The 16,657-nt window shown below is 33.4% G+C and overlaps 1 protein-coding gene across 1 annotated transcript; it reads right to left on the bottom strand.

Moving 5' to 3' along the window:
• Positions 1-7,718: 7,718 nt before the first annotated feature.
• Positions 7,719-10,286, bottom strand: LOC122598153 (transcription factor bHLH162). The gene is made up of 3 exons (XM_043770753.1): positions 10,077-10,286; positions 8,908-9,270; positions 7,719-7,998 (listed from the first exon to the last, which is right to left on the bottom strand). The coding sequence occupies exons 1-3, from the start codon at positions 10,203-10,205 to the stop codon at positions 7,921-7,923; spliced, it is 570 nt and encodes a 189-aa protein (XP_043626688.1). The 5' UTR covers positions 10,206-10,286; the 3' UTR covers positions 7,719-7,920.
• Positions 10,287-16,657: the final 6,371 nt, after the last annotated feature.

Below are 16,657 nucleotides of genomic sequence, written 5' to 3'. Positions count from 1 at the left end.
TTGATGGTTGGCACAACTCCAAGATATCCGATGAAGTTCTTCAACCAATTTGCCTTCTTTGATGCTTTGCTCACCGCTATGTACTTTGATTCACAAGTAGAATCAGCCACCGTATCTTGCTTGGAACTTTTCCAAGTAATTGCTCCTCCATTTAAGGTAAAGACCCAGGCAGATTGGGAACGAAAGTTGTCTCTATCTGTTTGAAAGCTGGCGTCACTATACCTAGTTACTCTTCATTATCACAGAAAATTTTCATTGGCTCCTTGATGGTTGGCACAACTCCAAGATATCTGATGAAGTTCTTCAACCAATTTGCCTCCTTTGATGCTTTGCTCACCGCTATGCACTCTGATTCACAAGTAGAATCAGCCACCGTATCTTGCTTGGAACTTTTCCAAGTAATTGCTCCCCCATTTAAGGTAAAGACCCAGCCAGATTGGGAATGAAAGTTGTCACTGTCTGTTTGAAAGCTGGCGTCACTATACCTAGTTACTCTCAATGTATCACAGCCACGAAGTACTAGAACCCAGTCCTTAGTCCTTCGCAGATACTTGAGAATATTCTTAACCGCTATCCAATGAGCTTTACCTGGATTTCCTTGATAACAACTGACCATGCTCAAAGCAAAGGACACATCATGACGAGTACATGTCATAGCATACATGATAGAATCAACGGCAGAAGCGTACAATTGTCTACTCATTTCCGCTATCTCTTTATCTGTACTTGGACAATGAGTCTTACTCATTTTGGTATTACTCTGGATGGGCAAATCTCCTTTCTTGGAATTCTCCATACGGAAACGTTTCAGTACTTTATCCAAGTAGGTACTCTGATTAAGTCTAATTAGCCTTTTACTCCTGTCTCTTAAATATCTTGTTCCCATAATATAGGCAGCCTCTCCTAGATCCTTCATAGCGAAACACTTTCCAAGCCAAGACTTAACATCTTGCAAAGTTGGAATATCATTTCCTATAAGAAGTATGTCATCAACATATAATACTAAAAAGGTGACTATGCTCCCACTAGCTTTGACATATACACACGACTCATCCTCACTTGTAACGAAGCCAAAATCTTAGACTTTCTCATCGAAGCAAAGATTCCAACTGCGAGACGCTTGTTTTAACCAATAGATGGATTTCTCAAGCTTGCACAAATCATTAGGAAACTTTGCATCCACAAAACCTTCTGGCTGACTCATGTAAACATCCTCAGCCAACTTTCCATTAAGGAAAGCGGTTTTGACATCCATCTGCCAAATTTCATAGTCATGAAACGCAGATTTGGCTAGCATTATCCTAATAGATTTTATCTTAGCCACCGGTGAGAAGGTCTTTTCATAGTCAATCCCTGGGGTTTGAGTAAAGCCCTTCGCCACTAGTCGTGCTTTGAATGTGCTTACATTACCATACATGTCGATCTTCTTCTTGAAGATCCATTTAAAACCAACTGTTTTCCGACCAGGTTGTTAACTTGGTTGTCATACATGGACTTGATCTTGCTGTACATTGCCTCTTTCCATTTGACTGCCTCAGGTTTCGCCATGGCTTCCTTGTAGTTGGTCGGCTCATCTAAATTTACCAGTGTATTGTCACTGATAAACGTGTCTTCATCTGTAGTTATATGGAAACCATAGAACTCAGTTGGCTTGCTAACTCTACTAAAACGTCTAAGAGGTAATGAAGTGTCAATGGATTCAACTGGAATCTTTTTCTTTGGTTGAACCCTAGCGGTTTCAGAGGTTCCTTCATCGGCTGACTCTTGAATTTCTACAAGTTTAATGTTGCTCCCACTGTCCTCTTTGCATATGAGCTCTCTCTCGCGAAAGACTCTTCTCCGTGCTACAAAGACCTCGTTCTTACTAGGTTTGTAGAACAGATATACAAATGACTTCCATGGATAGCCGATGAAAACACATCGCTCACTACGAGGTTCAAGCTTATCATGAGTTTCTCGTTCTACAAAAACTTCACAACCCCAAACCTTAATATGTGCAAACGAGGGAACTTTCCCTGTCCACATTTCATGAGGTGTTTTGGCAACCTTCTTTGTAGGAACAAGATTAAGAATGTGGGCGGCAGTTTCTAAGGCATACCCCCAGAATGAGATTGGAAGTGAAGCTCGACTCATCATGGAACGTACCATGTCTAACAAGGTTCGATTGCGTCTCTCAGCCACACCATTAAGTTGTGGTGTCCTAGGAGGTGTCAATTGTGAAACTATTCCACACTCCTTGAGATAGTCATGGAACTCGATACTAAGATACTCTCTGCCTCTATCTGATCGGAGCATCTTTATCTTCCTTTCTAACTAATTATCGACTGCTTGCTTAAACTCTTTGAACTTTTCAAAGGTTTCCGACTTATGCTTTATTAAGTAGATATAACCATATCTGCTATAATCACAGTAAAAGTCACATAGAATCGATTAGCATCCATTGTGGTTGATCTAAAGGGTCCACACACATCTGTGTGTATGAGATCCAACAAACCTTCACCTCTTTCACAAAATCCAGTGAAAGGTGATTTTGTCATTTTACCCGAAAGACAAGATTCACATGTATCATCTGACCTTAGGTCAAATGATTCCAACACACCATCCTTTTGGAGTTGAGCTATGCGTTTCTCGTTAATGTGTCCAAGACGGCAATGCCACAAGCACGCTTTGTCTATACCATTAGACGAATCAATTTGAAGTACACTATTGCCTAAATTGTCTACACACATCACAGTTTCATACACACCATCACAAGGTAGAGCTTCGAAATAGAAAATGTCATTCTTATAAGCAGAAATAGAACCATTCTCATCATTAAAAGAAAATCTAAAACCTTGTTTGAACAATGCATGAAAAGATATAATGTTTCGTGTCATTTCTGACGAGTAGCGAGAATTCAATAATTCTAAATTAACACCATTACTAAGCACTAGACTATAAACTCCAATCTTGGTGACAGGTGAAGATCGCCTATTCCCCATGATCAAGTTCATTTTACTATGCTCCACTTCCTCACTTTTTCTTAGTCCCTGCAAAACAGAGCAAATGTGGAAACCACATCCTGTATCAAGGACCCAAGAATTAGAAGATGATGGGTTAATAGATGAAATAGTGTATATACATGCAGTAGATGGCTTCACTTTGCCATCCTTTAAATCTTGCAGATACATTAGGCAGCTTCGTTTCCAATGTCCTTTGTTGTTGCAATAGAAGCAAGTGGCCTCTTTGGGATCAGAGACAGGGGTAACATCCGAACTGGTTTTTACTTGAGACTTTCTCTTCCAGTTTTGCTTGGGAGGACCTTTCCTCTAATTTCCCTTTCCTTGACCAATGGCTAGAAGGGTAGTAATAGCAAGGGCTGGGGCATCACTTTTTCCCTTCATCCCTGTTTCAGTTGTTCTTAGGAGGTTGTGCAATTGAGACAATGTGGTCTCATTGTTGTTCAAATGATAGGTCAAGATGAACTGATCATAACAACTTGGTAAGGAGTTCAAGACTATGTTAATGGGCAACTCCTCATCAATATGCACATTTAGCCTCACAAGGTGATCCACGTATCGTTGCATCCTTTGCACGTGGCTGCTGACAGACTATCCGTCCTTCATCTTGCTTGATATGAGGGACTTTACTATCTCGCTTATGGTACTTTTCCAGAAGGTCCTTGTTCATCTCGTACGGCCAGTCATCCTCATAGAATCTGTTGCATCAGCGTAGTGTTTCTTATAAGCGGCTAATTCTTCAAGGGTGGCTTTCTCTTCGTCAATTTCTCCAAGTTCCTTGTCAAGGACATACTCCTTGTCCTCGAAACGAAGAGCCACTTTGATGTTGCGCATCCAATCATTGTAGTTAGGGGTGATCATGGGCTCAACTTGGCCTGACCCAGCCTCAACCCGGCCCGACCCGTGACCCAAAAAATACAAAATATGTGGACCGAGGACCGGCCCATGTTTCATTGGGTCGGTACGGTCCGGGTTAGCATGCGAGCTCGGGATTTTTACGGGCCAACTCGTAACCCGGAGAACAATAATATATTTCATGGTATTTTAAGTGTTCTTATGGTTTTTGTAATAATGGTTGAACTACAATACAATATCTCATTATGGTTCTCGTTTTAGCTGTACTTTAACTATCAACAACATTAAGAAATTATGTGAGAAATTCCGAATTACATTATTAACATGATTTTACATAAAAAAAAAAGTTTGTTGGATGGAATTGAAAACCAAATCAAATACTGAAATACATATATAAATATATTAAAATACTAGTAAAAATATTATTATAATATATAAAATATATTTACGTGAGTCTACATGAGTCCTATAACAATGTAATGTCAATGTTGCTCGGGTTGGTGGGTTCTCGGGTTTTTCCCCGGGTTACCCGGCCCGACCCGTAACCCGAGATTTCATAAAATATAGGCCCGTGGACCGGACCATATAATTAACGGGTTGGGTCGGGCTCGGTTTTTTCCGGGCCAGTTAAACGGGTTTGACGGGTTGGCCTGTATCTGGATCACCCCTTAATTGTAGTTGGTGCCATCTAATGTCACCTTTGAGCAGATGTTCAACAAAGAAAAGTTGTGGTTGGAGGAGGAGGAACCAGAAGCATCGTTAGGGGTATACAGTTTTAAAAGAAAGTAGTTTGAGTTAGCTAAAAATAACCCTTAATATAACAACTCAAAATTGAAATGTTGAGGCAAGGTACCAACCATGAACTTCACAACTTAGAAAAGAGATGTCGTAATCTAATTGCAAATTTTATACATGTAGGTCTTTTGAGACCCATTGAAACTATTCAATGGCATGTTTAATCTCAGATTATGCTCTTCTATTTGTGACTGAGATACCGAGAATCACAAACAAGATGTGAATAACCATGCAAATGTGTTTGGTAACCTCAATGTCATTTATCATCTCAATTGATGTGCTGGTAAACCACACACGCTCCATCAACAATGACAATTTATGAGATACCTATTACAAGTCTTTATTAGTCTCTATTAGTGTGCTTGTTAACCACACACACTCCACTAATGGCTTATAAAGTGTAATGTGCAATTTTATGGGTTAACATACAATTTCACATTTTTCCTAAAGTAACTAAGATTGGGATTTAAATAAAAGGTTTAGTTACTTTTATTATCATTATACTTTTAATGAGAATTAATACAGTCCTATCAACTACCATTTTATAGGCAGTTTCCTTATACTCTCTTATTGACTAGCTTCGTGAATGAGGCCTACTATTGATTTGACTGACTTTATTCTTATACATATAGTAATAATTAAGATTTTAATTTTACATATAGTATAAGGTGTATTTTATAACTTTTTAAAATACGATGATCATTAAATCATAGCTTAATCAATTCAACAATTATAGCAAATTCAATTGAAAACAAGGCTTACGCTCTGATACCACTGATGGGTTTTAGGCATTACAAACCAACTTAAACTTTTAAGAGAGCATACAACCTAAAACAGGATCTATGTTCTCAATATTGAACCTATAACTATAAATATAAAATAAAATTGTAATACTCTAGTAAATAAATAAAAACTTACTAAAAATAAATAAATAAATAAATAAGATTACATACCTTTTAGTTGTTATAGTAAACAACTAAAATTATCCCTTTGGATATCTTAGAAGCAAACATCACAAATGTCATGCCTCTAATTGAATCACACCCGGCGACTCAAAAAATTAACAAAGTGTGGATGAACCATAGAAGAGTTCTTCCAAGAGGAGAAAGAAGGAGGCGAATACTCAAGTTAAGAATGTGCAAAAAGAATGAATCCCTAAGGCCCTATATATAGCCTTGGATAACCTCCATGGTTTTTCTATCCCACCGATGTGGGACAAATTTCCTAAAAGAAAATTTTCTTCTGCTTTATCACTTCTACTAATTTTGAGTCTCAATGACAACCCAAAAGGACTGTGTTTCTATCAATTATAATTATGGCTTAAACACCTAATCCAACAATAGTTTCCTCACCTAATACCTAATAGAAGAAAAAAAAAACCTAATAGTCCGTCTAAAGACACGACAACATATATACTCCCTCCGTTCCAATTTAAATGTCATAGTTTGACATTTTGAGTCTTTATTGTTTAACTTTGATCGTCCAGATTTTCATTTGTGTTATGTAATACTTGTCTTAAGATATATAAATTGATTGAGTTTTAAATGTATTTTACAATAATATAACTTTTATCAAGTATTACAAAACATAAAAACTAATATTTATTGTCAAAGTTTCGATAGAAAGACTTCAGTAGTCAAACTTGGACATTAAAATTGGAATGAAGAGAGTATTAATAAAAAACCTTGCCGTTTAAGAGTTAAACTTGAGTCTCACCAAATCCAAGCTGTCGTGAAGTGATTATGCATGCAATCGGAGTTAAATAGAACTTTTGTAAGAAAAAGTATAGAGGTTTTGCTTTTGAACATTTCCTTTTATCCGGTATTATAATTATTATAATTTGGGAAGTGATTTGGTGTCAATCGGTGAACCATATATAGGGAACCTTTATGTTCCTCAAAAGCTGCAGAGACTTTTTTACGGCCCACTTTCATAACCTTAATTTTTTGCAAAAAGACCTCTTAGCTAAAATATTATTGCCCAAAGTGTTGAGAATAAGAAATTGGAAAATGATTTACACTCATAAAATATTGGCGTAATAATTCTTTTAATATATACCATTAAATTTTGACATGTGTAATTTACTCATTATCTTACTTTATCACCCCATTGAGTTTTACATGTAGCTTGATATTATAATTAAGAGGATAATTAAGATCATATATTAGGAGGATCCATCATTACTCAAAGAAATTAACTTATTTTATATTTTTACACATCTATTTTTCAAACCTCAAATTTTATGTTTCAAAAGTCTGTACTCTATTTCAATACAAATGTAGCAATGTAGCATGAGCATGTTTTCTGATGTATTATTGCATTAAACAAATTAAATGCTTATATAATTGTATACCCGTTTTGAAACATATTATTGCCCAAAGTTTCGACAAGTAACAAAATGTTTAGAGTTAATTACTTAAATGGTACCTAATTTTGCGCGATATTGCTGATTTGATATCATTTCTTTCAAAATTACGCGGATTATACCTAACGTTTCCAAAACTCCACTCGGACCATACTGGAATCAAACGCTGTTTGATGGCCGTCAAAAACCCCCAACGTGACTTGCACATGAGGGGTAAAGATGTAATATCGCGTTTCTTAATTACTTAAATGATACCTAACGTTTAGTTATTAATTTTTTTTTAATTTCTTTTATTTTGAAAGGTGAATTTTGCTTTAAGGCAATATTTTAAAAACCGGTATTTTAGTCATACTAATGTGAAAAAATTTCCGGTATTACCGGAAATATTGGCCGGTACGACTAATTTTAATATTTGCTTTATTTTTTTTTTTATAAAAATCTCCAAAACTTATTACAATTTAAAGAAAATAGTCAAAATGCACTTACAATGCACTAAAAATTAATACCAAGTAGATATTTTATAACAAAATATAAGTTTTAAAGTTTACAAATAACCTAAAATAACAATAAAGTATCATAAAAATAATTTTAAAAAAATCTCAAATTTTCTTTTTTGAAAATATCGGAAATAAATATATGTCACACACAATAAATAATAAAACTAATATAATTAAGTTTCCAAATAATTAAATACAATGTATCCATAAATGAAAACTAACCAAATATATATATATGTTGGTTAATTTACAAACAATTCTAGAAAAGCAAAACATCAAATAAATTGATAGCGGATAACGATATTCCCACATCAGTGTCGATATGATGGTCTTGAATCTTAACCACACATGGTTCATCTATAACTCTTCTTAACAATTGTAGTCATATATAGCAACACGCATTAATTATTTATATGCCATTCACTATGTTCTGAAGTCTCTCCATGATCCTTGCAACACCATTTTCTTGAGCATAACCTTCTCTAATCTGCAAATTCATACGATTTACGGCATTAACTCAGAAACGCGATATAATTTGATGTGTAACAGTAGAAGAATATATTAAACTGAGCATCGTTAATTTCAACAAAGTGACAAAAATAATTTTTTTTCTGTACTTTCAATCACATGTATATAGGCATGCTCATGTACATATTGTATTCGAAAATAACTTTTTCCAAATAAGATGCGTGCATGCAAACAAAACGCATGCATATCACGAAAACATGTAAAATTTCAAGTTTTAAGCTTCTAAAAGTAAAATGTACATATAAATAAGGGAAAATGAAATATGCGGTCAACTACAGCGGAGGAAATTTTAAAAAAAATTTATACTTTTAACCCTTTAAGTTTATGAATAATACAAAATCCTTCCTGATTTTCACATTACTGAAGCCAATTAACATCCCTGCAGTCAACAGCAGGGATGTTTAGCCCTATAAATAAACTTATTTGCCAATTGAGCATATAGATCAAGTGGTACTTGCATCTACAAAACCGTGGATTCATTGGAGAGACTTTTAGGACATGAGGAAATTTTGGGTTCAAGCTCTAATTCCTATCCCATTGTGCTAGAGAAGTTGTTCGTGACTACTATTTGTGGGTGAACAATGACTTATGCCGAAAAGAAACCAAGAGCATGACGCTGTATTTGGAGAGTTGTCTGAAGCTATTCTATGTGAGCTGGACTATGGTTGGCTTCAAAAAGTCACCTCGAGCATGTCCCACTGTGCTAAAGGAGTTCGTATAATTAAAGGTATTTCTTAGGGGATGGACAATGGCTGGTGCCAAAAATGCAATTAGGGTCAAAGGTGTTCCCGTCAATCTACACCTTTCTTGAAGATAAATTAACTTATTTGATTTTTAGGGAAAAAAAAAACAGACTAAATAGACATACCTGAGCATGTATAGTATGAAACACAGTATCGTTAAGGATGGAATACCCAGCATTGACGACATCAAAGCCTTCTTCATGAAGCACACGAATCGTTGCACTAAACAAAAACTGAAAATCAACTCCAGTGATTAGAATTGCTTCAAGATATGAGCCGGTTTCACGAACATCAATCTGCGGTGTTCTTTGTTGCCCTACCAACATATTGTAGTTATTGATTTTCTTGCCATCCGCGTGATTGATTATTTCTGGCCCTTTTATTCCCATCAATTGATTCTTTTCTTCATTCATTTTCTCTAATTTTATTTGCAGTTTCTTTATGTAACTTGCAGCTTCGTGTAGTTGATCTGGCAGTGATATCATTTCCTGCAGGATGTAACTAATTAAGCATTATAAAAAGAAATTCAGCCATAAACTATTGATAGCCATTAAAAAACTTAAATTGCAAGATATAGCCCTACTAGAATTTTAAACATGTAGTAATATTCCTAGAAGAAATATTGGCTACATAATGGCTTAACTTTTTTATGCAATATTTGCTAAATATGGCTTAATTACTTGCATTAATGCTTAAATATTGGTAAGGTTAGTTATCTGATCTGGACATATCAATGGGGTATCGATGTCTTGAGAAAAGTTGCACACGAAAAGGACACATTATATATATCGAAACAAGAAATTATAGAGGTCCCTTTGTTCAATTCTAAGGAAACAAACTTATATATATAAGGTTTTTTAGTATATAAGGTTTAAAGGCTAAAGTTAATCTAAACATATAGTAGTTAAGCTTAATTCTATATCATCTATTAAACAATCAAAGACAGTTTAAATAAACATCATTTATGACTCGTCAAGCTAGCTAGACAAGAAAAGATACACTCTTGGATTGAGTTTGGTTATCGATAAAACATATTTTTTTTTTCATGAATGGCAAATTTATTCTACTCCTATACTACTCGGATAAACACCAAGAAGTATACCAATGTCAAGGATTGAACCCCGTTCTTCTCCCAAACAGGTAAGAACATCTACTAAGTGGGCTAACTCCACATTGGCAGCAGTTAATAATTTAGTGATCAGTTTGTGAAGTTGTGTTGTGCTTATACTTGTAGAACATACATTTAATCATAGCTAAAGATCAAGAATTAGAGATGAGAGAGTAAAAACAAAACCCTAGAAGAATCATGAGGAACAAGAGAATGAAGCGTGGAGTAGAGTCCCTTCATTTGAATTCTTCTATTTTTCTCAATGGTTCTTCTGTCAACCTTATTAGAAGTTGATGAACTAGGGTTGCATTCCATTTCTGTCACACTTTATTATAAAAGATATATTTTTTTTCTTTCCTATTTTGTTGGCTCAACTAGCATTTATGCTCAGTACTTTCAATTAATGGGTCTTCTTATAATGGTTGTAGACAACTAATTAGATTGAATGAAGAAAATGATTTATTAAAGCAAGATAACTGCTCATCCTATTACTTTTCTTCAATAATGTGCCTTTTGTGGGATCCACATGCGTCAAAAAGACTTTGCTATCATTTTTTTTTAAGGAAATGCTAAATACAGTTCTAAGGGTTGTATTTAACGTGCATAAAAAAACTTGTACCTTTCATATTAAAAGTCCGCCCCCTGATTTTCATGATAAATGTACAAACAATTTATGCACCTTAAACACAGCCCTAAAGGCTGTATTTAGCAAACCCTCTTTTTTATATTTGAGATTTACGATATATATGTGGTTCTTGAATCTTGATATACAAATTAATCTTAACCAGGTATTTCTTAAAGAAAAATACAAACATCATAGGTACCAAACATTTAATCAAAATATCAAAATATTTTAATATTTAAAAATATTAAAATATTTCTTAAATATTTATTCAAAATACAATAAAAAACAATTTTCATGTAAAGAACAATCATCGGTTGACCTTGATTCGAAAAGTTCTCAAAGGTTTTTGCAAAAAAAGAGTTTTCAAAATAACTTTACCCTTATATTATATATATATATATATATATATATCATGGGGACCAAACATTTATTCAAAATATTAAAATATTAGTATATGAGAGGTTTTTCACCCAAATTGGGTGCATAACAGCCCTAAACTCACTTTTCTCTATATATATGATATATATATATATATATATATATTAAAAAGTGAAGTTAACTACTCATTTTAAGTGATGATATTATATTATAATTAATAGAGTACTAGTTTGTCAAATCGTAATCAAAATGATGGGTCCTATCATCTTAAAAAGTATTGTGAGAGGGAAAGATTGAAACATTGTATTTTGGTTAGTTAGTGTGCAAATTTTCATTTAACACTTTATGATCAGTTAAAATTAGTACATTACATATCATAATGCTGCTGTTGCTTTGAGATGATCTTGATTCTATTTCTTTTAAATTGTTTATTGGTTAATCCAAACCAAATTACTTGGTTCTCCTATCCCACGAGCATCATGCTTATTCCTTTCACTTAAAATAAGAAAGATTAAAGAGAACACTTTTCTTTTAGTTGGATATATGAGAGATTAGCTATTCTTAAATAAATATTAAAACCAAAACAAATACAGTAACATAGATCTTGATTATGATTATTAGATCATAGTAAAGATAAATAAAATTGATATACTTATATTTACAGAACACAAGTATGTGAAACTGATACACGAATATATATATATATATATATATATATATATATATAAAAGAAGATATCATACTATTGTGGCTTTGGAGGAGAATTTTGAATTGGTGTAAAGGTAACTAGCTAATTAACTAGAGAAGTGATGTTTGTATCACAACCAATGATACATTTAATTACCACATATAAATTAGTAAATTGTGATGATCAATTAGTAATTAGTGGTACAATTATCATTTCCCAGTTAACTGGAATATATTACTCTTTTCCTAAGTGGGAACAATCTTAACAAGTTTCCATCTTAAAATCATTTCATTTCTCATGTTAATAACTAAAGTTTCCATCCTGAAGATTAACATGACTCGAAGACTTTTCACTTACACTAGCTTCTTGGCACTTTCTTCAATTTGAGTGTGAAAAGAAAGCAATTAACGAGAAGATATATGATTTTAAGACCATGTGTTAACCGATTCGTACTACTATACTAGAGTCCACACTACCAACTAAATGTTAACGTCTTCCAAAACGTGTTAATTTATTTTATCGAAAAGGATCTTTATATTTGTTATGTTTCACATACAAAGGTTCGGTCAGCCTTGTAACTAGCATATTGTGTTTATACGGGCATGAATCATGCAGTGTCAACCTTATTTCTTTTCAATAAATTTGGGAACTCTTATAAGTTATATATGAGATCACACGTTAATGATTTCATTTCACTATGTAAAACATAATAAAAATTCGTATAAGAACAAACATAATTATTAAAAACATGTAAAATTACATATAACTTGATATGTTTATGGGAAAATGATCTGTACTGCAGACTTTACCAAGCTTAAGTACTGCCACATTAAAAAAAGTTACAAAGTAAACCTTTGAATTTGATAAACATACATAACCCCCCTTGAATTTTACATAAACCCCCTTTGAATTTTACATAATCTCCCCTTGTTTTACCTAAGATAGGTACTGCATGCTTTATTTAACATTTCGACAATGTTTCTATATAATAAAAGGCTATTTTTAAAGTTTTGTTTAAAAAAGATTTTAATTAAGCTATAAACTTTTATAACATATCATAGAAAATGAATTTTAAGAATATGTGATCTAAGATGGTTGTAAAAAGAACTTGCGTGTATATATATATATATATATATATACACGTACACAAGGCGTACGGGTACCCGCAATGTGGTAGTAGTGTGGTGCCGGCGATGACTGTTGGTGATAATGGCAACATCAAATGTTATAGAAAAATAATGGAAAAAAAAGTATTTGTTTCAAAATAGCATATCGTGTGGATATAACGTGGTTTAAAAAAACATTCACATTACTGTCGGAAAAGCAAAAATATAAAAAAGTAACTGCTCAGTGTTGCCTTCCGCGGGTTTTTGAGCCCCTATATCGATCTCAACGGTGTATGGGGAGGTTAAGATGTGTTATTTTTTTGATATGTTATTTTTTTTTATAATATTTGATATGTTATTTTCTTTTTATAATATCCTACTTCGATACTAAAACACCATCCCGTGTTAACATAGGGGCCTCTAAATTTTATTTTTTTAAAAAACAATTTTGAACTAATTATTAAGTAAATTTACCTTGATATGCATATATGTTAAATATTATTTTATAAATTAAGCATTATAAACTAACATTAAGAAAATAAAACATCTTTTGCTATTATGATTGACATTTTTATCCTTTAACGAAAAACTTTGACAGTCCACAATTTACACACTTATATTTAATTATCTAGACAAAAAAATAAAGAACATAAAGTAAAGAACAATAACAAGTATGAAGTTTTAATACAAGAATCTAAGCAAGTCTAATCATATGTATCATTGAATAAACAGTGAATAAATGGTCGATATTACAACTTGACTTACACGAATAAAAGAACATACAATTGCTAAGTTTTTGACCCACTAAAACTTATACAATGACAAGAAAGAAATAGACACACATGTGGTGAAAAAATACAGTGTTTTTGGTGCGGCTGTTTTGCTTTATATAAGGGAGGAATTAGGGCAACACAACCTTACATTGAAAGCGATTGATGGTGGTTGTCGAGATCGCATTGGCTCAAAGTACTTGAATCCAGGAGCCTTTGTCTTATTTACTAAAACGGGTGTGAAAGAGAAAACTCTTCTTTTGGCTCAACCGTACCTTTTCCATAGAAGGTAAATTACAGTTGGAGGAACCACCATGTGACTTCTTGTCTTTTTTTTTTTATTATTTGAATTCTTCCCGTCTTGACTTACAATTTGGAAAAGAAACCGTCCGCTGACAAGAGTCACTAGACTCGCTGAAGATCACTGACATCACATGTCAGTGACCAAGTCTGGTAAGTGAATCCCTAATTCAAACAAACTCTTTCCCATTTATCACCACAATTTACTACACATTCTTTTACAAAACGTTGTAAAAATATACCATTTTCATTAATATAGATGAATTCAATTTGACAGTGCTACTAACTCGACACATTAGCTTTGAATTCCACATCTCATTCGTATAGTAGATTACTAAATTATAACCCGCATAAAACGTGGGAGAAATACATTTAAAAAAAATACATTTTACGTTTATAAAGCTGACAAAATAATTGTCAAAATATAATCAAAAATACAAAAATAACTGCAAAAATACAATAAAAAATATAAAAATATTAGCATAAGGACTAAAATAAAAACAATCACACAAGTTAGCAAATGAAATAATAATAAACTTTATACGGCTGTAAAAATTCTAATTGGACAACTTTTTCCCCGGATTACTGTAACACCCGTCGTTTAAAAATATGGATTTCCAAAAACTTTCACCTAACGGCATTAAAAGAAAGCGGAATTAAACTTTAAAAGTCCAAACTAAGAAATCTGTTTGGTTCATTTATTAATTGGTGTTACTACCATATCAGCAAAACAAGTTTAAATGGAAATCTTTCGGTTGCTCAACATTAATCAACCGACAACATAATAAATGCAAACCATAAAGGTCTAATCTTAAATCAAAGTCTAATGCGAGTAGCCACTATGGGTATACTACTGCCAGCTTCAAGATCATTTACTCATGCCTCACATTTTCTCACATCTACCTGCTCACTATTGTTGGACCAAAGGCCACAACACATTTTAAAAGAGCGAGTGTAAGCTAACGAATTAACTAAGTAAGATAACACATAGTTTATAAAGCATTTGTCCATTTAAAACATTATAGAAAAATCATTGAGATCGTTAAGACACATATCATCAATCATATCATCTCACATACATATCATAGCATCAATATCTTTCATACTAGGATGAACCACCCTAAATGTGCCTAGTCATCTTTCATATCTTTTTCACTTATCATCTTTGCAAGTGTGACATAAGTCACGCATATCATATAACATATACATCTCATTAAGTGTGACATAAGTCAGACCCGACTGGATGGACAAACCTTACGGCTGTACATCAATGTTGTTAAAGAATGGCAAGCCAATCCAGGAGTAGTCCATGTGCTCAATTACATTGGTGGTCAATTACGCCACCCGAAGATACTCAAACCACGTAATTATGTTGCAATGAGCCACCCAAGCAATCACATATACGCACCCGCCGGGCAAGGGCAAGTACGGGTTAATGTAACGCCCAAACCATTTTAAGCCAAAATATAAAACAAATCAAAAAATCTTTATACTTCAAAAAAATACAACCAATTTTCGCTAAAATCAAAATGTTTCAAATCAAGAAAAGACACTTGAAAATTTCTTAGAATGATATAAGTAGACCAGCATACAAGTTTCAGGACCCAAAAAGTTCAAATGAAAACTTGACAAAAAAAAAGTAGGCATCAAAGTCAGTAGAGCGCGTGCGATGCTGATTTTCATCGAACGCGCTTTGTGTCTCAGCAAACGCGCTAATGATACATAGAACGCGCTTTGAGCTGAACACCAAAAAACGCCCTTTTTGTCATTTTTCGACTAAATTCCAAGCTTTTAAAAACGCTTCAACATGTCAAATAAGTTATAAACACATACTAAAACATTCCAAAGGTTTACAATTGTTCAAAAAGACAATTCACTACGAAATGGGTCATCTTACCCATTTTGCCAAACATCTAGTTTAAGAACTTGACTCCATACATACAATACCATTTGACCAAACTGAGATTTTACAGAAAGATACACTACAATGACCATAAAACATCATTCATCAATTATCTTGTACAAAACACCAACTTGAAGGCACTTGGGAGCACATGGTTAAAAGGGACTACTGACCATCCAATTCATTATACATAATGGTAAGAAGTTCTTACCCAAAAGCTTCACTCAAGACACTTTTACTTGCTCAAATCTTTGCCACGACTACTACCAACTAATATAAAAAGGTTAAACAACTAAAATGTAAACAATGCTTAGTGAATGCATATATATATATGATCATAATCAAGTTACCAAAACATTAAAGCAAAATATATAGCCTATCTTTTGATAGCCATTTCATTCATGCTTATCATAAACACAAAATCATCACAAATCATTTTCAACATGGCCATGGACAATGCTAGTAGGACTTTACCCACCTACTAGTCTTAATCATACAATTGGCTAGTGGGAATTTACCCACCTACTAGCTCACATAATCAAATTGGCTAGTAGGAATTTACCCACCTACTAGCTCACATAAATACATTGGCTAGTAGGAATTTATCCACCTACTAGCTCTCATAATCAATATCATAATATGCTAGTAAGAATTTACCCACCTACTGGTTTTAATTTCATAATCAAATATCAAATATGCTAGTAGGAATTTACCCACCTACTAGCTTTCATAATCATCGATCAAACTTTGCTAAGTAGGTATTTACCCATCTACTAGCTTTTATTCAATAAACATATGGGTCATAGGAATTTACTCACCTATGACCTCTATTAACAAGAACATGATCATATGCATATACACTCACCTTAACTTGGCTATTTGGCACTATATGGCTACTAGGTTCAACAAAATGATCTTCATCACCTACACATTATGTAATATATATCTATGAATTCTATAAACTCTACTTTTTCACTATCAACTAATTTAACTCACC

Source organism: Erigeron canadensis, chromosome 4 (assembly GCF_010389155.1).
Source record: "Erigeron canadensis isolate Cc75 chromosome 4, C_canadensis_v1, whole genome shotgun sequence".
Classification (NCBI taxonomy): Eukaryota; Viridiplantae; Streptophyta; class Magnoliopsida; order Asterales; family Asteraceae; genus Erigeron; species Erigeron canadensis.
Note: the sequence above shows the minus strand (reverse complement) of the source record. Positions and strands in the feature narration are given on the sequence as shown.

Bases quoted from the DNA above. Each gene is read 5' to 3' on its own strand.
- LOC122598153 (XM_043770753.1), bottom strand. From the start codon at position 10,205: ATGGAATGCAACCCTAGTTCATCAACTTCTAATAAGGTTGACAGAAGA. The intron at 9,271-10,076 runs GTTTTGTTTTTA...TACATCCTGCAG, and splicing joins TTCCTCATGATTCTTCTAGG to GAAATGATATCACTGCCAGA. The intron at 7,999-8,907 runs GTATGTCTATTT...ATGAATTTGCAG, and splicing joins TTCATACTATACATGCTCAG to ATTAGAGAAGGTTATGCTCA.